The 24,963-nt window shown below is 47.1% G+C and overlaps 1 protein-coding gene across 7 annotated transcripts; it reads left to right on the top strand.

The window, feature by feature from the left end:
• Positions 1 to 1,163: 1,163 nt before the first annotated feature.
• On the top strand, positions 1,164 to 24,963 carry Syt7 (Synaptotagmin 7). 7 transcript variants are annotated; one of them, XM_076388709.1, is made up of 9 exons: positions 1,164 to 1,299; positions 6,449 to 6,699; positions 21,584 to 21,932; positions 23,300 to 23,440; positions 23,565 to 23,712; positions 23,828 to 23,937; positions 24,017 to 24,185; positions 24,499 to 24,711; positions 24,811 to 24,963. In XM_076388709.1, exons 2-9 carry the CDS (start codon positions 6,455 to 6,457, stop codon positions 24,909 to 24,911), a joined length of 1,476 nt encoding a protein of 491 aa, XP_076244824.1. In that variant the 5' UTR covers positions 1,164 to 1,299; positions 6,449 to 6,454; the 3' UTR covers positions 24,912 to 24,963. The 7 variants fall into 7 exon arrangements, with proteins under 7 accessions (XP_076244824.1, XP_076244826.1, XP_076244825.1 ...); XM_076388711.1 differs by lacking the exons at positions 1,164 to 1,299; positions 6,449 to 6,699 and adding exons at positions 12,465 to 12,782; positions 12,910 to 13,150; XM_076388710.1 differs by lacking the exons at positions 1,164 to 1,299; positions 6,449 to 6,699 and adding exons at positions 12,465 to 12,813; positions 12,910 to 13,150.

The raw sequence follows: 24,963 nt of genomic DNA, 5'->3' as shown, positions 1-24,963 counted from the left end.
AGTAATCAAACTGAGAAATTCGTCGAAAAATTCGTTACAATCATTCAGATTTTACGCACAATTACAATTTCCCAAATTTTTAGACACTCGCACCGTCAAACAGATACTCCTCTCAAAAATGTATAATTGTCGTTTAATTATCCCCATCGCAGGGACAGGGATCAGCATTAATTAACACTTCCGCCAACAAAACCGCATCGATTGTTGCCCGAAAGGAGAGCATTGTAAAAGCAACGACAGGAACGCGGGGGTGGCAGAGGGTGAGAGGCAAGAGGAGGCAAATCGAGCAAGGAAACGAGCAAGGAAATTTGAACGGTTGCGACTAATTGGAAGCAAAACGTAAAAGTATCGAGGCGTAAGGTGGCGAACGTAATCGAGGAAGAGGTGGAGGAGGGGGAGACGTCGTATTGAAGTTGGGATTCGCAAGGGGTGCCGTAGTCTAAGGGGTGGGGATCGCGAGCTGGAGCTCGTGTACGGGTAGAAAACTGGCGGGGTGTCGACGGTGGGGGTTAGCAGCCACGAAGCAGCAGTGCGTCGCGACGCTGCTTGCCACGCGGTTGCCGTTCCTCTCCCATCTCTCGATCCCTTTTTCATTTTTCGACTCTTCTCGCCTCTATACACTTCCCTTATCGTTCGTCGATCATATTCGCCTACGATCGTCGCTTCTGCTCCACCCTCGTCTCTTCTCTCTGCTCTATTCTCTCCGTCCCTTCCCCCTCCCCGTGCCCTCTGCTCCGTCTGCTCTTTGCCCTTTTTCCCTCTAACTTATCCCCCCCCTCTCCCTCCCCGCCGCCGCTGCCGCTTTTCCCTCCCCCTCCCGTCCCTTGGACCCTCACGGTCTTTTCGCACCGATGCAATTCCATCCGCTCCCCTGACTCATCGGCTTTTCCACTCGTTCGCATGCCACTCTCCTGCGAACCCCTCGACCCTCGTCCCTCATCCCTCATCGCCGGTCCAATTCGTCTCTAAATGCTTGCACACCTGCCTACCCTGACCCGCCGTCCAGAATCTTGACGAGTCGACACGAAGAAGGATCCCTCGACGCGTCCCGGTGCTCCCTTCCGCCTACTCGTCGTTGCTCGCCAGTTTCCGAGCGCGTGCGATTTATAGAGGTTGCCGACGGACCGACGGGGGTCAGAGGCGAGGGACCGAAAGGACGAGGAGAATCGGTAATCGTCGGATCTTGGGAATCACGGTGCCAGTGAACTAGTACCGCGTAAATGGCGTACAACGTTAAGGCTGTTCACTGAGCAGCGTGCATTTAGTAGGAATCACAGAGGACGTTTCCCTCTGTTTAGGGTGAGTAGCTGCGCGAGCCTCTTCTCCGTCGCCCGTCCCTTTCTTCGTTTCGTTCCTCTTCCGTCACTTTTCGCCTGCACCATGGACGCACCGTGTCACTCTGCGTTACGAGGGTCGCTGGGTAGATCGCTGCAGAGGAGAGAAGCTGCTGAACGACGCGACATTCCACTCGCGTCGAATGTCGCGGACAGATGCACAGTGGTGGATAATTATTTACGGGTGATGCGTTAATTGGCATTTTGTGGAGCGCGGAAGTTTATATTCAGATCGAATGTACTTATGTACTTGCGTACTAGGTCATCCGAATTTACATCGATTCGACATGGTTTAAATGTAAACAGAGATCTGGTCTTTTTAATGTTACTGAGAAAATAGAGATAAAAAGTAAGTGGGAATATATGTATGTGTAGCGATTGGAAGTATATTTGAAAATGGAGAAATCTTCGAATGACCTAAAGGAACGAGTGTTTAATTTGATTTTATGCAACCATGAAGACTTTCGGTTTGCTTGTGGCCTTTAAAGTCTGATGGAATGTTTTCTCGGGGACTGAGGATTTTAATTTCAGTTTAGAGCACTTTGACGTCGACTAGCTGGATTTCTTTGCCGCAATACTGCGGTACATGCACGTGGCACGGATTTTATCAATTCAATGCACCTATCTATGAGAATCGCTTTTTATCTACCAATAACAGCGCACAATTCCCTGATATTCTGTGCTTCCAACGTTTAAATACAATTCCATATTATTTATTCTTTTAGTACAATACCTTTTCCCACAGTTATTCAGAGCTCTATTACCTTTCAGTTGAAATACAGTAAATGCAGCATAAACCTTCAAGCTATCAGCTCGAGATTCCGTATCGGTGATGAGCCTCTAAAGCGTAGCGTATTTCCCCAACGCATATTTTGATGATCGAGTGCAATACTGATACTAACATTGATAATTATTAAGTCAACGGGTTTTAGCCTATTTATTGATTTATTGATTTATTGATTTATTGATTTATTAAATCATAAATAAATTGATTTCTTATAATGATTATTTATTGAATTGATTTATTGAATCAATGCGATAACGTCTGGTTGTAAAGCCAGATGGTAATAGATTGCCATGAGAAGTGTTTCCATCTGAGTAAAATCTAATAATGCACGAACCGACATTCCAATTCGATTGGAAAAAGTTGATCGAACGAACGGAAACTGTATGGAGCATCGGTCAAGGTTACTATTCGTTATTGGCAATGGAACCGAAACGAAACGGGTCATCTATGAATAACGTTTCGAAATTTCTTTTCTCGATGGACTCGTATCTCTCTTCGTCTATCTCGATCGATGACGTAATTCTAGTGTAGCTTCGCAGGAGCTTCAGAAAGTCAGCCCGATAAAAATCTAGTCGCACCATACGACTATACAGTCATTCGAACGTGCTTTTTATAAGTACCTCTCAATTCATTGCGAAACTTTCTCGACATGCTTTCTTACTCTTGAACGCCGCACGATTGCGATTCCAATCATAAAATTGATTAACACCATTTTACTGTATGAACCTTTTGAAATCGAACAATTTAAAGGACGCGACAACATGATAATTGATAACATTCACAGATAAGAAATCAATTTTGATAAGAAATCACAGAAGGTTCTTAATGTCTTCATATTTATACAGGAAGTACTATTTTATCTTGAATTATATTCCAAGGTGATATTTCTTAAAAAAGAATCGTAGAGGAAATAGTAAAAGGGCAGTTTAAAAAAGAACTGGACCGTTACAAAATATGTAACAATGCATTTAACTGATTAATGGAGTCATATGGCAGACATTTGCAGCAACCCTGCTATTATTCAATTCGAGTACAATTTAGGACAAGTTGCACAATAACCGCCCTTCCATGCTTGGCAGTTATTGTCGAAGCGATCGTATCAAATATAATCGAGCAAGCTATCACGCGATAAATCTTCGCATTTGGGCCTTTTGAAACTGAAGGCGGAACGATCAGTTCGCGTTACCAGATCCTGTTCGTTAAAACGTCAGGTTACAGACGATTTATCCGTCCCGTACGTATTCGTGCGCGCGTTTTAACCTTTCCAGATATACATGAAGGAAGAAAGAAAAGCTACCTTCGACCTACTTTCGGAGCTTTTCAGTTGGCAGTCGGTTAATTATAAATGTCGTCTTGCCTCGTGGCGAGAGTCGAATTTTAAATGGGGACTGGCTTTTGACGGAACCCTTTCCCCTTGAATTTGTCAAGAAAGCGTAAATACCATAGACGATCGAACGCTAACAAGGAAGCACTCCACCTCCAGAGTGGGATTCGCTTGGGGAGGGTCCTTGTTAGAGATGAAATTATTCGACGCCGAGTATTGCCTGCCATTGCAGAGTAGACTCCCTCTTATCCCACTGTCTCACTTCGCCTTCATTTGCAACCCAGAAATGATATCGAGCGTGCAGTTTCGAATTAATTGGCCGTTTCATTTATTTCATCGTTTATTCGACCTCTGAGGTCCAGTCCTTCAGGGACCAAGTAATTATCGACGAGCTACTGTAATTCGTTATCAGCCAATATTCCGTCCATAATTTCCCCATTAATTGAGGCCTCCAGCAGCCTCGACGGTTTCTTGCCAACCAGACCACCGACTGGGAACCTTCCCTCCTAACACCCCTAAGTGGAAAAGAAAAAGCTGCTGCCAGACACGGTTAGGCGCCTCGACGACAATTGTATCGATCGCGAAATAGCTTTTCCTTCGATGTTGACGAAAGAACGGATAAAATGTCGACTGATTCGATCGCAACCGATGAGATACGCGCTTCGCTCGACTGATTTGGATGGTAATTCCACCCTCATCGCGTGATACTTCTCCCTCGTGAAGGATAACGGAGCGTGTGTTGCAAAGCAGAGTTGGAATTTGCCCGGCTTTCAGGCAACGAGTAAATATCACGTAACGTTGCGAAGTTTGTCACTGAAGAGACTTTATCGCGTCTCCCTAATGGATTATTATTAACATAATGGTCGATCATTAACCGGATCATCGAGTTTGTACGTGCCTCGGTGAACCTTGGCTGTCGCGATCTGAGGAGAAAGGTGATCGACGAACCAGGATTCACGGAGGTGTTCGGAGAGGGGAGAGTTTCCTCGGGAAATCGTGTAGTTAAATCATTCCGGAAGTGCAAAACACTGAATAAAGCGCTGCGAAAATAATAACGCGTTTGTTTGTCCGATTAAAGACTCTTGAAGGTCGTGCTTCTAATTTATTCACTTTAACTACTGAATTGGAGTTGGGAGAACGTGTGACCTCTAAATTGACAAAGCAACATGAATCATATTTTCAAAACAACTGAGTTTATTCCTTAATTAACATCTACAAACTTTGAATTTGAATATTTTAAAAATATTACTTTACTGCCCAAAAAATTATAACATAGAAAATTTGGGGCAAAAATTGACCAACTTTGACTTACGATAACTTCGCGAAAAATCGCTTTAGGATCATGATCTTTTTTTTTAATTAAAGCTTGAACTTTCTTCTTTAAGATACTGTATCTTAATTTTAAGACTGAGACACCATTACTTTTCTGAGCCCTTACATTTGAGGGTATGTTCGTCATACTAAAAATTGCAAAGTTTGACGGAATGTAGAGACTTGTTAAAATTTTGTTTGGAGATGCTGTTCACATCAGCATAAACCTAGAACCTTCCTCTTTAATATAAAAAAAAATTTAAGTCACTACGATTTTTTTTCGCAAAGTTACAGCACTTCAAAGTAACCCTTGCGTTTTCACAGCACATCGGGTGTCGGCGGTAAATGACAAAAATGCAAAGGTTACTTTAAAGTACTGTAACTTTGCGAAAAAAAATCGGATTGAGTTGAACTTTTTTTTAAATTAGAGGGGAAGGTCGAGCTATATGATACTCTGAACGGCATCTCCGAAAAAAATTTTAACAAGTCCATATAGCCCGTCAAACTTTGCAATTTTCAATGTGACAAACACGCTTTAAGATTTTCGGGATTATAATGATAGCGATGCAATAAACTTAAAATCTAAACACAACATATTGAAGTAAAGACTCCAATCTTTAATTTAAAAGAAAAATCATGGTCCTATGATGATTTTTCGCGAAGTTATGGTCAGTCGAAGTTGACCAACTTTTGCCCGCAATTATTCTATGTCATACAGTCAAAGAAATATGCACTAATGAAATTCTATACAGCTTTCCTAGTTTCCTTTTATCTTGCTCTGCATGTACAGGCCTCAGCTGGAACAGGTTTCTGTTTATTCGATACTACACGTAGGAAGTCAACTTGATACACTTGGTTAACAGACCAAGCTCATTAGATACGCCGTATAATGAGACACCCGGTAGCATTTAAATGGTTATCCATATCCAGAACAGCACAGAACGTTTCTGCTTGCCAATTGGATCGCTCAAAGTCAAAAGGTCGAACCGCGCCCGCCTGTAGGTCGGTGCATGAATACGGATGGGCAATTTGCCGTGTCGTGTCGTGTCCCAGAAAGTAGTAACGTGCACAGTATGTCCCATGGGAGGTGAAATATGAATTATCACCACGGAAACAGGACAAGCAGGCTAGAAAAAAAACGAAACCGAGGAAAAGAAGGGAGACAGAGGACAAATAAGGCAGTAAAAGCCATGGGAGGGGAGGGCACAGGGGAAAATGAGGAAAAGCGAAAGGAAGGAGGAATTAAGTGGGTTCTATCGATCGGCTAGAAAACTATAGAGTGGGTATCAAGAACGGGACACTTGCGCTACGATAATAAATCTCGAAAATGCTTTCGACTGCCTCGAACTCTGTCACTTTACGTAAATGAAGATATAAAAAGAAAGCAACGAGCGGTCAGATACACAAGGGAAATCGCGAACGAATCGATCGTCGCTTTATTTAATCGCGCCTCGTTCTCGTATCGTAACCCTTTCTACGTGGAAACGGGGAAACGTGGGAAAAACTGTTGACAGGAATTATTTTTAACGCGGTCGTGGCAGCCTCGTTCGATCGAACAGACGACACGGCAGTCTTGAGTGACGGGCTCGTGACGGAAACGGAAGAAAGGGACGAAGGAGCAGGATGAGTAAGGCGTGGGTAATAACGGATGAGACGGTGTTACTTGATCACCGAACGTTCCTTCTCTTGAAGGTTGGCATGGAGCGAAAGGGTGTGATCCTAATGGCAATATTTGGAACGATCGGAGGTCTGGCGGTGTTGGTGGGCCTTGGTTTGGCTGCCTGGCTTTATCTGCGAGTGAAAAAGGCGAAGCAGCAGGACGACGACCTCGAGTACCAGGACGCTCAGGGGGATAGCTTCATCGACGAGCAGCAGACTAAACCTGGGAAGAAAAACGGTTTCTTAAACCTGAAGACGCCCCTAATTAGCACGAAGGTGTTCGGGTAAGTTTCGGGTGCATGCACGTAGCTGACGACCAAAAGAGTCGGCAAAGCTGGTTGTAGCTTACCGTCGGTTGCACATTATCGACGGATGCGTCAACTTCTTTCGGAGGGCTTGCTCCAAAACTAGTGATGCCGTGTGCCCACTGCGGGTCTGACGAAAGTTCGTCACTGCACCACTAGAGATCTCCTGGCACTACTGTTTTTTTATTTTTCATTTCTCTAGTTTATAAAATTTACTAATCACTTTTAGATGATACTGAGAAGGAATGTTGTACGAGCTAAAGAGGCTCGAGAGTGTTTTATCAAGGAGCATAAAAATATAGCTGGGGCAAACCAGTGTCAGACGAGCTTTATCTAATCTATTTGTTATTTGACAGCGTTGTCATAGTGACTCGAATATTCCTATTACAATTATCGTACTCGCGTGTTCCTACTATTTTGGCACGAAACTCTATCGCATACTTGACCTTTGAAACTGATATAATTTACATCGTTCCAAGTAATATTTATGTTACTCGTAAAACCTTCTGAAATCAATGCTTGTACAACATTCCTCGCCCATTTCCGCCTACAGAACATATTGGCACAGTTTGGGGGTTGAAGTTGGAGGCACTCGAAGCACGTCCCTTCGTGCCGCGTGTCTAGAACAGAGACCATCTGCACTAATTCCACTGACGAGTCTGGAACCGGCCCCGAGATGGGAAATGCGCACTTTTCCTTTTTTCTTTTTCCTCCATCCGCAGTATTTACCCCTCTATTACCCCTTAAAGTGGTGTTTCAATGGAGGGGCAAGGATCAAAAATCTCAGACGGTAACACCGCTGCTAGCAAACTGTGATATTTCAGAGAAGTAGTGAACTCAACCATTAACGATACTTTAATAGAGATTCGTCGACGATGCTGTGCTCAATTTTACCAACCTTAAGGGATACGGCACTTTCACGGACTGTGAACCGGCAAATGGTTATTTTAAACGTATCGCAGTAAAGTTTGATCGGATTGGAAACGCTGGGACTGGAAAGGGAGGATATTTACGGTCGGTGGATTCCACGAAGCTGGTCTCTTTCGATCGCCCTCGGTTGTGTTCGACTCTTTAACAGCACATTAGGAAAATTATGAAAGAGATTCGCGTTTACGGGGCGAGGTTATTCGGTCAACGAACAGCCAGACGTCGAGCAGCTTTCTGAGGGTCGGTACGCGCATCTCTCATCGAATCGATATATCATTAAAGTCTGACAAAGTACGGCTTGCTAGAAGTGTAGTATTGCATGGGATGGACCAACGTATAATGTGGATTCCTGCAACTTCAGAGCTTGCGTTTCATCTAGAGATTATGGACCAATATTGCCAAAATTGGGGAAACGATTCTAGCCCAAAGCGCTGACACGGGTGGTCTTAAAATACAGTAGAACTTTGATTATCTGGGACTGAATTATTCAGGGCAGAGTGAGGTATTGTTTAAACTCTTTTGAAACATATTTGGATCGTACTGAATTCTTATTCCACTGGATACTCGTTTGCTAAAAGTGAATCAAATTTAGTTCCTCAATCTTATCCATTATCTGTTATTCGAATGAAACCTTCTTGAACATTGGTTTGGAATAATAATGCTAAGATTACAATAAAGAACATCAATCAAAACTTGAACTATGATCTCCTAGTAATTCACGGAAGAAAATAAAATTATCTAAGACAATGATTCATTTACTCGTTTATCCAGATAATCAATGTTTTACAAGAGCCACATTAGGTATTAAAAATGTATTAATCTACAACAGATTCAGCTTCTACCGCCGATAGCATATTGCGATTAATGGTACACAGATAACGATCGTACGAGTCCGTATCGCATCGCGAGCAGCAGTTCACTTGCTGGTCGCAGCAGTGATTAACAAGGAAGCAGCCGTGTTCGAGTTGCTTTCGGCTGATCGACAGATTCGAGAATAATTGCGAGCGACTAAAAAGTAGGATGGGAGGTCGCTATAAATTCCGTTATGCCTGACGAGATGCCAATTGGAAGCGTGCCAAACGGCCGAGTGTTTCGTAGCACTTAAACAGACGAAACGCAAGCAACAGATGCCACTTGTTACGTTGCATGCTATAACCGCTCGCTGCGTTTCACTGTGACTACTGCATTTGTCCGTTCGATCCTTTAGTGTTCCTAGAATAAGTCGAGAGAAGCATATGGGCTCGAGAAGGAGGGAACACTGGGGAGGTAGACAAAGGAAACTCTCGCGGCTGATTGTCTCTCGCCGCTAGCGTCTCTCTTCGGTCGGATACCAAGCATTATTCTCCTCGAGTAGGACATTTTTCTCGTTACTCGAATGCATTATCTGCACAATGTTATCTGCGCAGTAAGAAGAGAGGGGAAATTTAATCTTGACCTCGTTGCTACAGCCCGAACGTTGGTAATGCATTATATCGTGTATCTGACAGATATATTAGAGCCGTGTATGTACGTGCAATTTATGCCACGATGTCACCGAGCAGCCGCCTTCGCGATACCGCACACGCCATGTCGGCTGAGGATATAACCGATCGTCGAGCTGTGCACGATATCCCCCCGATCTAAGCTCGTATTATACGGGAGTCGAGTAACCAACAAGCCCTCTCGAAATTAGGTGCGTGCACCTGCGTCCTTCCTGTCACTGCTCCGCCCAAAAACAAATGATCTTCTAAGAGACAGCCAGTCTGACGCGAATATCAATAATCTACTAATAACTGCGCCAGACAAAGTATCGCCTAAGGGGTCACAGCCATTTCATCGAATCTCACGAGCCACCCACATTCGTAATCAGCCATAACAGCGTGACCTTCGACTGACATTGAAGCTTAAAATAGCGAACGACCTTGATCCAAAAGTTTTGTCAACTGTAACGTTTCCCAGCTTCATTAAAAACAACAGAGAGACGGTTCCGTCGCGTGAAATGGGACAACCTCTATATTCGAGTTTAAAAGAAATCCATTAAAAAAAACGGGGAAAAAACGTGGACGAACGGAGCGACAGGATCGACGAGATCGAGAGACAAAAGGAGGGACGGGTGAGGGATGCATCGGACTGGTTTGGGGAGCTGATTATCTGGCCACGACCGCCTCGCCTCCGCTTTCCCCTTTTTTCCAATAGAACCATCGCGGGCGAGAGCCACGAGTGGCGAAGCTGTTTCGCGATTTTACGAGAAACGAGAGAAAGCTCCTCCGACGGACGTCGCTAGGAGATAAAGGGTGAAACGCTAAGCCGATAGCAGTGCGGCGTACGATGATCGGTCTCGGGGAAAAGTGACAGGATTACTCTCCACGGTGGATACATCCAACGACAGTAATCCGTGTAGTAAGGAGGCTGGAGGCGGTGGCAAGGGCGGAGGGTGGATGGTAAGAAGTTAGGAAACTGGTGGAGGCGGTCGAGGAAGGATGAAGGATGCAGGATGCAGCGGCAGGAGAAGGAGAGCGAGTCGGGACGGTTGGAAAGAGACTACGAAATCGAGGTCGGAAGCGTGGAACGAGGATGGAAACGGGAATGACGAAGAGGAAAGCGAACGGTCGGAATCGAGGAGCAAGGGGTAGAGCAAGGGCGCACGGTGGTCGCGATATGGCAACGGGTGGCTAAGGGAGGTTGGTAGGCCAAAACTGGCGAAGTGGAGAGGGCGACGAGGGGCAGTAGGGACACGGAGGGGAGGGCAGAGAGCTAGTCCTAGCAGAGGCGGTAGGGGATGAAAGGTGGCGGAGGTGGGAGGAGTATTAGGCGAGAGGGTGAGGAGGGGGCGGTGTGGCGCGGCGCTATGGAGCACGGGACGGAACAGGATGGTTCGTAGTGAGACACGGGGAGGTAGGAAGGTAGGAACGGCAGGAACGAGGGCAGAGGCAGGTGGAGGAAGAGGAGGCATAGAAGAGGCAGAGGAGAAGGCAAGGTGTCGGGGTGGGGGCGGACACACGGGGGTAGCGGTAGGATTCTGGGGGTTGGAAGCAGCTGAGAGCAGTATGCGAGTGGGTCACACGACGGAAGAGCCGTAGTTCGCGTTTGTCAGACGGTTCGTCCGTTCAGGTGGACGAAACGTTACCTCGGTATTCGACCGACTCCTATGCTTTTTCTACGTACCTTCGACCCCGACTCTCTCGCCTTGGCTATTGGTTCCTCGTCGCTGTCGACGTTACCGTGACAACCCCCGAGCGAAGAACGTCGTCGTCGAAGATCGAGGGAAATGGATGCACCGACCGAAGAACAACGACTGAACGGTTTTACCGTGTGATCGACAGACCCTGTTTGTCATAGTAGAGTTAACCCCCAGTTGACTTCCTCAGGAACACTCTCGACGGAAGAAATACAGTTCCTCTTCGTTTTTCCTCCGAGGGAGAGCACGTCGCGCAGCGTGACGACGCGGAAGAGATAATCCGTGCGCGGTCCCGAGGTAGGTAAGCGCGGATCGCTTGCCTCCTTCAATGGGATTCCTCTCGGCCCATCGAACACACGAAGAATCCTCTTTGCCTTCCGCCTCCACGGGGGCCGGAGGGCTTCGCCGATTCGAAGGCTACCACTAAACACAACGAGCTGACGCGCGCGCCCTTTCGTCGATAATCGACTGACACGAATACCTCTTCGACCGTTCGATCTGTTTCGCGGCAAAGTCGAAGAGCAGTTGGACCGCTTATGTGCCTGGAAGAGAAGGAACCGACGGGAGAAGGGAAGAGGAGAATGCGCGAAGCTTGACGGTTCTTTCAATGAATGTCTCGCAAGACGGCAGACGACACGGAGGACGCTCTTGACGTTTGAACAAAAAAAAATCTCGCTTTTAGGACCTAACGGGGAGGAAGGGAGAGAGGGAGAGAAGCGAGAGGGTTTGAGAGAAAGAGGGAGAGAGCGAAAGGGTGAGAAAGAGAAGAGGGAGCGAGGGAGAGAGTAAGTGAGAGAGAGAGAGAGAGAGAGAGAGAGAGAGAGAGAAAGAGGTAGAGAGGGTGAGTGAGTGTGTGTGTGAGAGAGAGAGAGAAAGAGAAGGGGGGTGGGACAGAGGCACAGACAGAGGAAGGGAGAGTGAAAAAGTGGAGAGTTGGATGAGGGCAGCGAAGTCATGAAAGTCGATTCGTACCAACGAGCAGTAGTTTTTCCGAACTCCGATACGCGAAATCGATCGCGCCGTTGTTGAGCATACCGTGTTACATCGTTGTTGAGCGACAAGATTAAATAAATTGTTACAGTTGATTGTTACTTGTTGTTCGTTTCTACATCTTGTTGTTGATCGTTTTATCGACGAGTCTCTCTTCACGGTTTTTTAATTGTACTCGGTCAGTCCGAGGGAGCGAGACTATCGTCGCGTTTGCATCGATAAAAATTGACCGCGAATACGAGAGCAACGAAAATCGTTGAATTACCCCGTTGGTCGTGACGGGAATTCGTTAAAGATTTTCGCGAGACTAGATTACCGTCTCTCTCTTTCTCCCTGAGAGAAGCTTATACAACGAACAAGGAAGAGAAACAACAGGAGGAAGATAAAGGAGTCAACAGACATACAAGATCTGAGGAGAGTCAACGCAATTGTGATTCAGTTCAAGAGCAATACAGGAATATACGTATACATTTCAACGACACCTTTTTTTATCGATTCGTCGGTCGAGAAGACCGAAAGAAAAGCGATCTTTCCGCGACCAAAAGAAGCTGAGAGAGCGAGGGGAAGCTCCTGAGAGACGAGGGAGAAAGAGAGAGAGAGAGAGAGAGAGCAGTGACTGCGGGGGTGGGGTGAATCAGGGGTGGGGAGGAGTGGATAGAAGGCACAGGAAGACCAGGACGGAAGGTGAAGTACCTGTTTGTACGCACAGGAGCAACGAACTTGATAAAAGTCTGAACGATTCGACGCGTAGAGCGTGTATTCCGAGGGACACGGAACTATAAGAGAAGGTTGGTGGTAGCTATCGAAACACGGGGGCCTCTCGATTGGCTCGTGCACAAGTAGCGGCGATCGAAACATGCGAGACGCGATACACGCTGTCCGGTTCGAGTCAGAGGAGGAAGAGAAAGCAAGCTACTCGACGAAGGACGTAAAGGACTAAATCGTCGTTGAGCACGGCCGTTTGGAAAGTCCTGTAGGAGCATATTGGGTAGCTACCACGTCGAAGGCTGACCGCATCGGTCAATACACGATATATATATATACATATCTATATATATATACATACATACACACACAAAATACATACAGATATATATATTGGTCTTCGCAATTAGAATCGGCGACAGGCGTTTCGATTCGGTGAATACGTTTCCAACCGACGGGGGAGGAGGACGATTACGCCTGGATCGATTGGGAGCGATCGAATACCGGCCACGGCAAGCCTTATCCTTCTCGCCTGTAGTTTGGTATCGGGGAACGATCGAATATGGAAATTGCAGCCTCTGCAATGTTGGACGGCCTGAAAAATAATCGAATCAGCAAGTTGGCACTGTCGCGGTTCTTGTCGCAGAGTCTGTGAGTAAATTAACCCGGCCGTTCGTCACGAGCACGTAATCGATTCGACGCGATATATAACGAGTAACGAGGGTGCTCGAAAGCATCGGCACGTAGCGCGCACTAATTGATTGCTTGGCTTTTCACCATGCTTCTGCCGCGTCTCATCGTTTCATCTAGACAGTTTTTTAGTCTCTCTCATTCCCTCGCGCTGCGGCTCCGTTCATCCGCGCGTAAATTAGATTTCTCACGAATCGTTTCAGCGAAGCTGCTCCTTTTCTTTCTGCTACCCTTGCCCCGCGCCCGCCAACCGGCCAATTTCACATTTGAGCAGCGCGCGTAAATCGCGCGGCCACGGCTGCCAAGTGGCGAACAAAACGGTCGCGCTTTTCCCACCGAGCGGCTGGCTTCGCGTACGCTTTTGTTCGCTCCACAAAGTTCACGAGGGAAACGAGTCGTACGCCAGAGATTTTCGCCCCGTCCAAGAAAACAGTCCCACCCCGCTGCTTTTTTTAGTCGATTGCAATCTATGTGGATTTTTCGAGATGAAACAAGTCTCGACGGCGATCTTTTCTCGGAGATCAAATTAAATAATTAGCCTCGTCCTTCAGGGAGATTATCGCGAGAATCTTTCGTATTACTGAACCGCTGACGCGTGGAAAACCGGACCGCGATAATGAAAATGGTGGAGGTAGTTGATGGGCGAGGGGGTGGGAAAGACGGATGAAAGAGACGAAAAGCAGAGGGGCTAGGGTGGGAGAGGGACCGGCAGAGGAGAAGATGAAAGAGGAGAGAAGAGGGAGATAGAGGACGCGGTCCATTTGCAGAAGTACAGACTGTACAAAGCTTTGATCGATATTCAGACGAAAATTTCACTTTGATACAGCTCACAATTACCTGAAATTTAGGTGTTTTCCGAAGTTTCCGAGATCGAGGGAAGAGAAAGTTTGAAAAGTCGCGTTGCCTCTCGTTTCGTGCACCATTCCGTAAACTCATATAAAATTTCGATAAAACTCCCTATCTCTCCAGCCGGAAATTGCCAAATTTTGAACACGTTTCGCCAGCAGTTTCCCCAACTTTCTTTCCTGACGATCGTCAAGTTTCGAGGACATTCGTGACGACACGTTCGTAAGGGGGAAGCCGAGAAGAAGATGGACAAATCGTCGCAATTTCTCTCGCGACGCGACCATTTCTTCCTTATCTCGCGCCACTCGTAACTTTGCAACAAAGTTAGGCTCTTAAGCACCTAACTGCTGTCGAGCAGGATAACTTGTCGGTAAAAAGAAAGACGCAACGAAGAACACGGTGGCTTCGCGCGTAAGACGATCGATCATTCCTTTATTTCCCTCGTGTAGCCCGTTCCGCTCGGCGGCTCGAGACAAAGCGCTCGCGCTCGCACGCTCGTTGCCTCGGCAATCGAACGATTCCCGGCGATAGAGCTTCTAATCGAGACGACCAAGCTAGGTGGCTCCTTAAACCCGCTCGCCCCGTAATCGGAAGGCGTGAAGACGCGCGTGCGCGCACGCTTGCAACCCATTTTCCCTCCTCGGATTTCTCCCTCGATTTTCCTCGCGACGATGGTCCGTGTAATTGAAAGGACATCGGCGCTGGCCCAGTTTGCGCCGCGTCGCCTCGGGCTCTTTAGGATAAAGGGAAAACGGGAACGAGCCTCGACCGTCGAGGCCGTCGCTGCGACGTCCGCTCGCGACCTCGACGATCCGAGACGCCTCCGCCGATTTTCGACTCGAGCCCTCTGGCCCTCGCGGGCGACCGCGATCGATGCAGCGAGCAGCGCCGATCGTTGCCGCGCGCGGCTAATGGAAAACCGAAAGCTGGGGATAAAGAATCGCGCTCGATCCGCGATAAGGCGAGGATTTTATGGAAAGTGGCTGCGGGTCGAAGATAGGGACAGACGATAGAGGCGTAGAGCTCGAGGGGAGACGTCGGGGGAGAGAGAGAGAGAGAGAGAGAGAGAGAGAGAGAGAGAGAGAGAGAGAGGCGATAGAAGTGGTCAGAGGATGAGGAGGTGGAAAGGAAATGAGAAGGAGAGAGGGAGTGAAGGGCAGAGGATGGAGGGCGGTGAAGGAAGGGTGGGGAGGGTGGGGAAGGGGTTGGAAGGGAGCGTGGGGCGGCGTGCGGAGGGTTGGGAAGGGGACGCGTGATCCCCGGTGCGTAGGAGAGGCTCGCCATGGGGCCGGGAAACTCCTTTGGCGAGCATCGAGGTGGCGCCAATGTATCGAAAGCCCGAAAGCGTCGATGCGTGTGTAACTCGGCCTTTTTCACGGGGGTGAAACTTCAGTCGGTGATGCGACGCGGTTGCGGTCGGTTGCTGGCAGGCGAGCTCGCGCGTCCTTGGCGGAGAATCGCGGCTGAACGCAACAGGACGCGGTGTGCGTCTCGCTCGCCGAGTTTCCATACCACTAGCCGGCTTCTTACTTTCGTTTCATCGATCGCCCTCGGTTCTGTATTATTTTCGCTCTTGCCGCCGAGATACTTTGCCTCCCCTTCGACACCCCTCTCCTGCTTCTCTCCTTGGAGAACGACCATTGTCCAACCACTGTGAACAGTAACCATGACGGGTCTCGCGTCGTCCCGCTGCCCGCGACTCGGTGACCGTCGATCCTTCTCGTGACCGTCGAACTCTCGTTATCTCGAAGTGGATTGTAATAGTGTGCAGGGTCGATTAGGATCGCCGGCGGGAACGTAAAGCCCGACGGAGTTGCAAAGTAGGTGCGACGGCAGGAAGAAAGCGATAAGCCTGTAGTGTCACGATCGTTAAGCTCAATCGTGTGCCACTCGAGGCGTCCTTCGGGTGCGTAAACCGAGTAACAGGTGGCTCCAACAACGAGATTCGGGACGATCGATTGGTTACTTTGACTTTGGATCAGTCGAGTGCCTGAAAAATTCCGAAGGCCTATTCGGGCTGGCGGCCAGAACGGAAGCTTCCACTGAGGAGACTCTATTCCCCCACGTTCTTTCTGCTTGTGAGCCAGTAGACTTGTTTCGCTGCTGTTTTCGCTCCGCATTCCTCGAGGTAAAACGCTCTGGTTGCTCCCGTAGCGCAAGGCTGCCGCTAGCCTGACCTTTGCTGGCCGTTTCTACTGCGCGCGTGCCACTGAGGTTGTTTTCGCTGAGTCGTTCTACTTGGTTGCGTTCCATTTGCTTGATTGACTCCTTAGTCCGCTTTTCAGTAGCGTAGCTTCTTTCAAACGATTTCCTTTAACGAGAGAGCTCTCTATTCTAATCGAAATAAGTGAATTTTTCCCATCTTCTATTTCCTCGACGATCGTAAACGTGGATGACTATGATTTTCGTCTTTCGACTGCATTAGAGTAAAATGACGATTCGAATCTATTGAGGGTAGCTCACTTTCGATGCAGGGAAAAGAATCGAGCAGAGATTCTCCCAGAATTTATGGCGCGCTTATACCGGCCAGGAACCTGTTGCTTGGATGTTCTTCGGCATTGACCGAGCCCAGCCACGGCCAGGAACTCTCTCACCTCTACCATGCGCGTGCGTCCCGATCGATCGCCTCGACGATAATTTCCTTTCGCGCAAAATATTCGTGAGCATTCGTCAAAACCAAGCTGCAGTGAAATAAGGCTCTCTCTGGACCATAAATCTCTCGTTTCATCAGACAGTAACACCCTTATCTAATTCATTTAGCTAACTTTTTTTCTGCCGGGGAGAGAATTCAAGGGAAAAGAGAAAGAGAGAGACATGAAAGGAGTGCCCGATAAAAGATACATTTGACATTTTATGCTTCCGTTATGGCTAACTTTATTAAGCTCGCGGTGACGTTAATTTCCGTAACGAGCCTCTAAACTATGTACTCGCACGTCCAATGATGTGCGCGCGCCTGTCTATCGACCTTCGCGAACTTTGTTGCCACGTGCACGAACTGATACGTCCCTAGTCCATGTCTGTATAGGTTGATAGTATTATAAAGTTTGCCCCGAACAATGCAGCGTTAGTTTCATTTTTCCCAATAACACGCTGCTGTTGGTCTGAACAGCAACCATAGCAACGATGGCGGGTAGCGATGACGATGATACAGGTGGCAATAACAGTGGTGGTGGCTTGAGCATCGGCGTCGGCGTCGACGTTGACGGTGGTGGCGGTAGCGGCGGTGGTGGCAGTGGTGGTGGCGGTGGTAGTACCGGCGAGCATAGCTAAGATCGATCCAATAGTCCCCTTCTTTCGACCAACCAACCGACTGACCGACCAAACGCCAGCCTCTAATCGAGCAGGCAAATTCTCTTCATGTGTCAGCTCGTAGGAATATCTCCTGCATATCTGCAGATCCTTTGATAGATAGTGAATACGCCTCTTGATCTGTGGCTTTAGACAATATATGCTCTTTGTATCGATCTCCTATTGGAACGGTCCAGGAGAAGCCTCATACTCTCATAAATGCCGCATTAGTGCTTGAGATGTACCACTAGATATCTCGTCCTCTCATTGTTACCATTCGACGAGGGTCGAAGGTCAAAAGGTGCTTCCACGCTTGTTGACCTTACGTTCTTCTCCACTTGCCTCGGAAGAGATTCTGTTTTTCTTAGATCACCGATGTCTCCCCTCGCTCTTCCACTCGGCCTCAAGAGCAATGACAATATTTAGAAAAGATTCTTTCTCGCTCGGTAACACTCGAGGTCGACCCTAAGGAAAGAGGAACATAGGTCAATCATTAGTCACTCTAGTTGTTCACCGTCTCTGAATCAGCCGATACGAAGTTGTTGGTAGCACGGTTGCTCGGCGAACGGTCCCATGCACGTGGACGCTTGCTAGGATGGCGTCGCGACGCGACGATCTTCACGCACGGAACATCCGCAGTTTCGATTTTCACAGCTTCCCACCTGCACCGCGTTTAGGTCAGACTTTTCGCACGAAATCGCTTCGAGTCCCTCGAAAGCCGAGCCTCAGAGCCGTGGTGCGTTGCGCAGGCATGGCATAAGCACGGTCGAGCGACGCGTCGGACCTCGGATCGGCTCGAAACTCGCGCGAGGAGAATTGTTTCGCGTCGTGCCGCGACGGCGACGACCGTTCCCGTGTAAAAGACGAAGGAGAAAGACTGCGGGACTTTGGAAGAGAGTGAGACCGCGGATACACGTGCGCGGGTTTTACCGAGCCGCAAAACCGATCGAGAGATCCGATAAACGGATCATGTGAACGCGCGCGATCTCGCGGTAGTCGTGATTAAAGCCACTGTTTCTCGGAACGATAAAAAAGAAATCATGTGGGCTGCTGTCTCGAGGTCTTTGGAAATACTGGTTGCCTTCTTCGAGTATTACACCACCAGGTAAGAAGTGTGTTAAGCAGGCATCGCTTTATCATAGGTTTTAATTATTCGACGATCTGCCGCTTTATCGAGCACGATCGGACTTGAACATCATTGAACGATGACTCACGATAGCGGTACGCTCTTTCTCTTTCTCTCTGTCTCTCTTTCTGTCCCCTGCCCACTTCCTGACACCTGTCACTCTATCTGTCTCTTGCTTGTTACTCTGTCTCGCTCTGTCTCTCTATCTCTGGCTGTTTTCTCCTCTTTCGGACTCGCTTTAAGAATCTCACGCGATTCAGAGCTGGCATTGGACAGCGTCCGACTCGAGCAACGATTCTTCTTTCTCTCGGCTCACGGTGGGCGAACGCACGGTTAAAGGAGTTAGGGTTGCGACCCTGACAAAGGCACTGTCGAAGAGACTGCTTGGTAAACCCTCCCCTCGGAACGTGTCCTCCTTGTTTTTTCTCTCATGCGCTCTTCCTGTGATCGTCGTCCCCAGGATCGCCAACACTCGGGATCATTAACCCCTCTTTTATTTTCGTTTGTTTCATGCCTCCTTTCGGCGTTACGGTTGGAATCCAGAGCGCAATTGGAGTAAGTATAACCACGTGATGTGGCGACTAGAGAGAAATTTTTAATCGATTACTACTATTTTTTCTCGTACTGCTTCACTTGACTCTTCTATCTTCTCTTTCAATTTTCCTTCCTAATGGAAAATATTACGCTCGCGGATGGGCGCTGCTTTACTCGCGTAAGTAATTCTATTTCGATCGATCTGTCTATCTATCTATCTAGCCCCATGACACACCCCCTGCCCCCGACCCCTGTGCCCGTTGTTACGTTTCAGATACCATTCCACCCTGACCCCTTCTCGACACGCGCCCTTACGTCTTGCATCTCGTAGGAACCGCTTCTAGCTTCGAACTCCATTAGCCCCAATCTCTTTGTCCCCGCTGACTCGAGTTGGGAGAGTCCTTTCCAGTTTGATAAGACACACGTGCTGTGAAACGTCCTTCGCACAGTGTGTCTCGATCTAGATCGAACTTGTAGGTTGTAGGTCGATGGAACGTGAGGCGATCGGGAATGCGCATTGCATTTGTAGCATACGTATTCTAGACAGCACCCTAAAGTCAGCTATTGTAGTTGATAGCGTACTACTCGTATCGTTGTCGCCGTCACTGTCATTCATCTCAATCCAAAAAGGTTGCTATATATATGTGATCCAGTTGGCAAGACTGGACCCTAAGCAAGATGCAGTTACCTCAGAAATATAGCGTGGTCGTAAAACTAAATCGGTGAGTAAAAGAACAGTAAAACTCCAAAGACCCGATTTTGAGATATTTAATCCCAACATGTGGTTCTATCCATTTTACACATCTGGACGCGCGAGTTAGAGCGCATTAAATTCACTTATTTTCTGTGTCGCTTAATACATTTTAGCTCTATGGTACAGATAAACCCTGCTCAAAAAAATTATAGCATAGACAAAATTTTGGGCTACAATTGGCCAACTTTGATTGACTATTGGACACTATTATAAGGTACTATGTCTTAATTTCATATTTAGTACACCCCTATCACTGTAACCCCTTAAATCTGAGGACATACATATCATCTTGAAAATGGGAAAATTTGATTGAATGTATCCTCTAGGTAAAATTTTTCTTGGGAGTATCGTTTAAAGCAGCATACAGTTCAAACCTTCCCCTTTAATTTAAAAAGAAAATCAAGTCGCTGCGATTTTTTTTCGCAAAGTTACAGTACTTTAAAGTAACCCTTGCACTTTTGTCATTTACCGCTGGCACCCGATGTGCTGCGAAAATGCAAGGGTTACTTTAAAGTACTGTAACTTTGCGAAAAAAAATCGCAGCGACCTGATCTTTTTTTTAAATTAGAGAGGAAGGTCCAAACTTTATACTGCTGTAAACGGTATCCTAAAAAAAAATTTTAACAACCCTCTACATTCCGTCAAACTTTGCAATTTTTAGTATGAAAAACATACCATCAGATTTTAGGGGTTACAGTACTAGGGGAGCAGTAATCTTAAAATCGAGACACAGTATCTTAAAGTAAAGACTTCAAGCTTCAGCTTTAAAAAAAGATCATGATCCTAAGTCAATTTCTTGCGGAGTTATCGTCAGTCAAAGTTAGCGAATTTTTATCCAAAATTTTTCTGTGCCACAATTGTTTTTAGCAGTACAAGTAACTCTGAAATTATTTGAAAATGATTAATTCTAAAGTTGTACTGTTCTTCAACTCGCCGATTCAATTAATCAAACGATAAAATGACCATGTTTCGGTCACTAGGACAAGTGAAGTGACAGGACTGTTGGAAAATGGTGGCTTCAGCCTCTTGCAGGACCACGATCAGTTATCTATTTATATTAGGTGCCACTTACACTCAGTGCCTCAATTTATCACGCCATATTTCTGGCCGAACTGTACAGCTGATCAGCAGGATGAGTCAGATGTAATGAAGTTGTAGAACAGCTTGAGCATGCGGTCAATGAGAAAGCTGGAACGCGTTCAGCATTCTTCACGGCTATTAACGGTGGCTCCGATTGCCAGCACTGCTGGCCAGTCGCATGGGAACGTTTCAGTATAAAAGCCAGCAGTGCTAGTAAGATTATTGATTTTTCATGAACGTACAAGAGTAATCTCGGGCTGGCTATTAGCATGTTGTAGAAAGTACTCGAAGCGCGAAGAGTGAACCCTCTTAGGCATCGAATGAACATGTTCTATTAACTTTATACATCTCTGAGGACCACTTCATTGAATCTCGAGAACCCTGCTGTATCTTCTCTCTCGAGCACCCAATTGACCCAAAATATTGCATCATTCATGTAACCATGTACAATTACCAGGACCTAATCTGACATATGTAATCCCAGGACACCTGAATTAATAAGCGTTCCTTACCAACACAAGTGTAACGCCGACCTAACTAACAGGATCGACAGGACCATAAACCTGGGACTGATCCTGCGCTTCCACCTGCATGCACCGAGCAGGCGATGCACTTGTGACAGTAATGAGCGATGTTCTTGAACTAGGTAGACGTAGAAGCCAAATGCGATATCGCAACAGTGACGGCGGCGGCAAAGGAAAAGGGAGGAGAATTATTCATCGAGTCGCTCGAGCCTTCCAAAGCTAACAATTCGATTTTGTTCCAGAACAACTGGCAGCCCGGCGAACAAAGCTGCGACAGCGACAGGTGGAAGCAGCGGTGTTGGATCTGGCGTGGGAGGAAGCGGCGTCGGAGGTGGAGGTGGCGGCGGAGGCGGAGGAGGCGGAAGCGGAGGCACAGGAATCGGTTCGACATCCAGCGCGATCGCTGGCAGCTCTGGGGGCTCTGGATCGGGTTCTGGGTCAGGCATCGGCAGCGCAAATGCTGGGACGAGCGGAGCTGCGGCTGGCTCCAGCGCGGTTTCCGCCAGCGGAGCTGGATCGGTCGAGCCACGCACGCCGACTGCCGGGGCGCAGAACAAACAGCTGCAGAATGTCAAAGGGGATCATCCTTCGGTAAGTTTGGGGAAGAGAGAGGGAAGGGGTCGAATTGATAGAGAAGCCCAAGGAGGAGAAGCTTTATAGTTTAATTTTGATGAGGTGGTTTCAGGGGACTTTAACTTCTGAATTTAGTAGAGCTTCAAACTTTTCGCTGGAGCTGAAGGGACTTTGACTCTGAAGCCTTCTATTGACTACTATGGGAGGCTGCAGAATCGAAGTTCCTTCAAGCACAGTGGAACTTTAACTCTGAAGTTCTAGCAGGTACAGAACAAGAATTCAAGTTCTACCAGAGACATGTAAAAAAGATTTGGTTCTAGAACCCTTGTATAAAAAAATTAGTAGAGAAGTAGCGTACAGAACTGTAGTGTCACCTGTATCTACTGTTCTATATGGAGCACATGAAGATTTCATGGCATGTCAGTCTATTGATCTGTAGTCACTAGTCTATGAAGTCTATGCACTTATTGCACATAGGCATTTCTAAATAATAAGTAACTTGAAGTTCTACATCACTATCGTGCGCATGGTAATAATAGTTTATGTACTACCTTGCTATAAAAGTAGGTAGATACCAGAAGGTGACGTCTCGCGTTCTTCCCTCATCAGGAGATGTCGCCATGTATCTCCTTAGTTGCATTAGAATGAAACTAATTGTCTAGAAGGTCAAGGGTGCCGAGTCACAATCCGAGAGAAACTGGGTTGCCTTACGTATCAGATATTGAGCACAAGAGAAAACTTCAAATCTCCTAAGTATTAATTAGAGGTTTCGGGTTCTCTCGCTAGTAAATAGGTTATCGAGTGAATTAAGATTAGTCAACCGAGACATTCAATTTTCGGAAGCCTAAAATAGAGTGGTGTCTGTAGTGAGATCCTCGCAACACTCGACACCTGTTTCTGTCACTTCGCCCAATTTACAGCTTCAATTTTCAGCACCGTTGACTGTACATGATTAAGGCCAGCCGCGAGGCGTGCTTCAGCTTCCACTTCACGGAACTTCTGTCTCTGCTTTAAAACCTTTCTAGCGGAAAAGGAAGTCATGCGTTGTGCATTTGACAATTACTAGGCCACAGAGGCCTTGAAGTCGTGTTCCATCGCCACTACCCTTAAAAAAATGGATACTAACCCTCTCTTGCAGCGATTCAGTTAGCCAGTTAACCCTTTGCGCTTGAAGCAGGCCTAGAGGCAATACCTAGCGTTCAATTTCGAGCATGCTTATAGGTACAGTGAAACTTACGCTACAGTGAAGCTAAATTTTCTCATCCTTACTTTGCCAGAAGCGAAGTATGTAGTTACAATTGTTACAGTAACTCCAGAGGTATCATTTCATTCCTTCTTGCATCTTCAAAGAGATCTGACAATAGCTTTCCTGACTATTCTTTCAGAAAGCGTTTCTGCAGAATAGATCCATGTCTCTGGTTGACATGTACATCGATAATTCGGAACCTAGCGAGAACGTCGGGCAGATTCACTTCAGCCTGGAGTACGACTTTCAGAACACCACCCTTATTCTCCGCATCATACAGGTTAGAGGCATGAAAAATCATTTCCGTCGCTTTTACCGCTCAGTTACGGTCACGAGACTAAGCGATTTTAGTTGAATCTGATTTCCTCGAGGCGACACGCCCAAAGATCCGGTGTTGATTGCAGGGTAAAGATTTACCAGCGAAAGATTTATCTGGAACGTCTGACCCCTACGTTCGCGTGACCCTGCTGCCAGATAAAAAGCACCGACTCGAGACGAAAATAAAAAGGCGCACGCTCAACCCTCGTTGGAACGAGACGTTTTATTTCGAAGGTGAGCCAAAATAATTCCCACGACAGTCCTTCGTATAATCGACGAATTTCGGTGGACTAATTCCCTCTTCTGTGAAAATCGTATTATGTTTCAACGATCCTTTATTATGTCCTAGGTTTCCCGATTCAAAAGTTGCAGAGCAGAGTGTTGCACTTGCACGTGTTCGACTACGATCGATTCTCGAGGGACGATTCTATCGGAGAGATGTTCCTGCCTCTGTGTCAGGTAATTTTGGTCATTATCGGATTTGTCGCTTCTCGGTCTATTGTGGGCACGATTTACGCATATTCGTTGGCCAACTTAGGTGGACTTCTCAGAGAAACCATCGTTTTGGAAAGCTCTGAAGCCTCCGGCGAAGGACAAGTGCGGCGAACTACTCTGCTCGTTATGCTACCACCCCAGCAACTCCGTGTTGACTTTGACGCTGCTGAAGGCGAGGAATCTCAAGGCAAAGGATATCAACGGGAAGTCAGGTGAGATAGAAATTATGGTATAAGATAAGTGTCCACAATTTGGGCCAAACTAAGGTCTAAAGAGCTTCACAATTTTTCTAAATACTTGCTTAGTGAAACCAAATGTCTCATAAAGTTTCAAGTCTTATCTGCCGCCTGGAACACTGCTGTTATTTTAGGATTATTAATTATTAGTTCACTGGTGAAATTGTGGTCTCCTGTCTTGATCATCACTGTGTTTAGACCTGAGGATCTAACCTTTAGTGACGATAGTTTAGACCTCGTAAGTGGTCTATAGGAATAACAGCAAAGCCTCTTTCTAATTAAACTTTAGACCCGTACGTAAAAGTGTGGCTGCAATTCGGCGATAAAAGGATCGAAAAGCGGAAGACCCCTATATTCAAGTGCACTCTGAACCCAGTGTTCAACGAGGCGTTCTCCTTCAACGTGCCCTGGGAGAAAATCCGAGAGTGCTCGTTGGACGTGATGGTAATGGACTTTGATAACATCGGCCGAAACGAGCTGATTGGACGGATTCAGCTGGCAGGTAAAGTGATTTCGGCATTATGAAGCCTCTCTATCTAAACACTCGATAGAGAATCCTCTCGTCTGGAGAACAATGCCTCCAGGGTCCATTGTGTTTCAGGGAAGAACGGCAGCGGCGCGAGCGAAACGAAACACTGGCAAGACATGATCACGAAGCCGCGGCAGACGATCGTCCAGTGGCACCGACTAAAACCGGAATAAGCGTTCGAGCACGCCTCGTTTGCATTCCGCGGGAACGTAGGAGATCGTCGAT

The sequence above is a fragment of the Calliopsis andreniformis genome, chromosome 12, assembly GCF_051401765.1.
Source record: "Calliopsis andreniformis isolate RMS-2024a chromosome 12, iyCalAndr_principal, whole genome shotgun sequence".
Taxonomy (NCBI): domain Eukaryota; kingdom Metazoa; phylum Arthropoda; class Insecta; order Hymenoptera; family Andrenidae; genus Calliopsis; species Calliopsis andreniformis.
The sequence above is the reverse complement of the archived record's forward strand: the minus strand, read 5'-3'. Positions and strand labels throughout refer to the sequence as shown.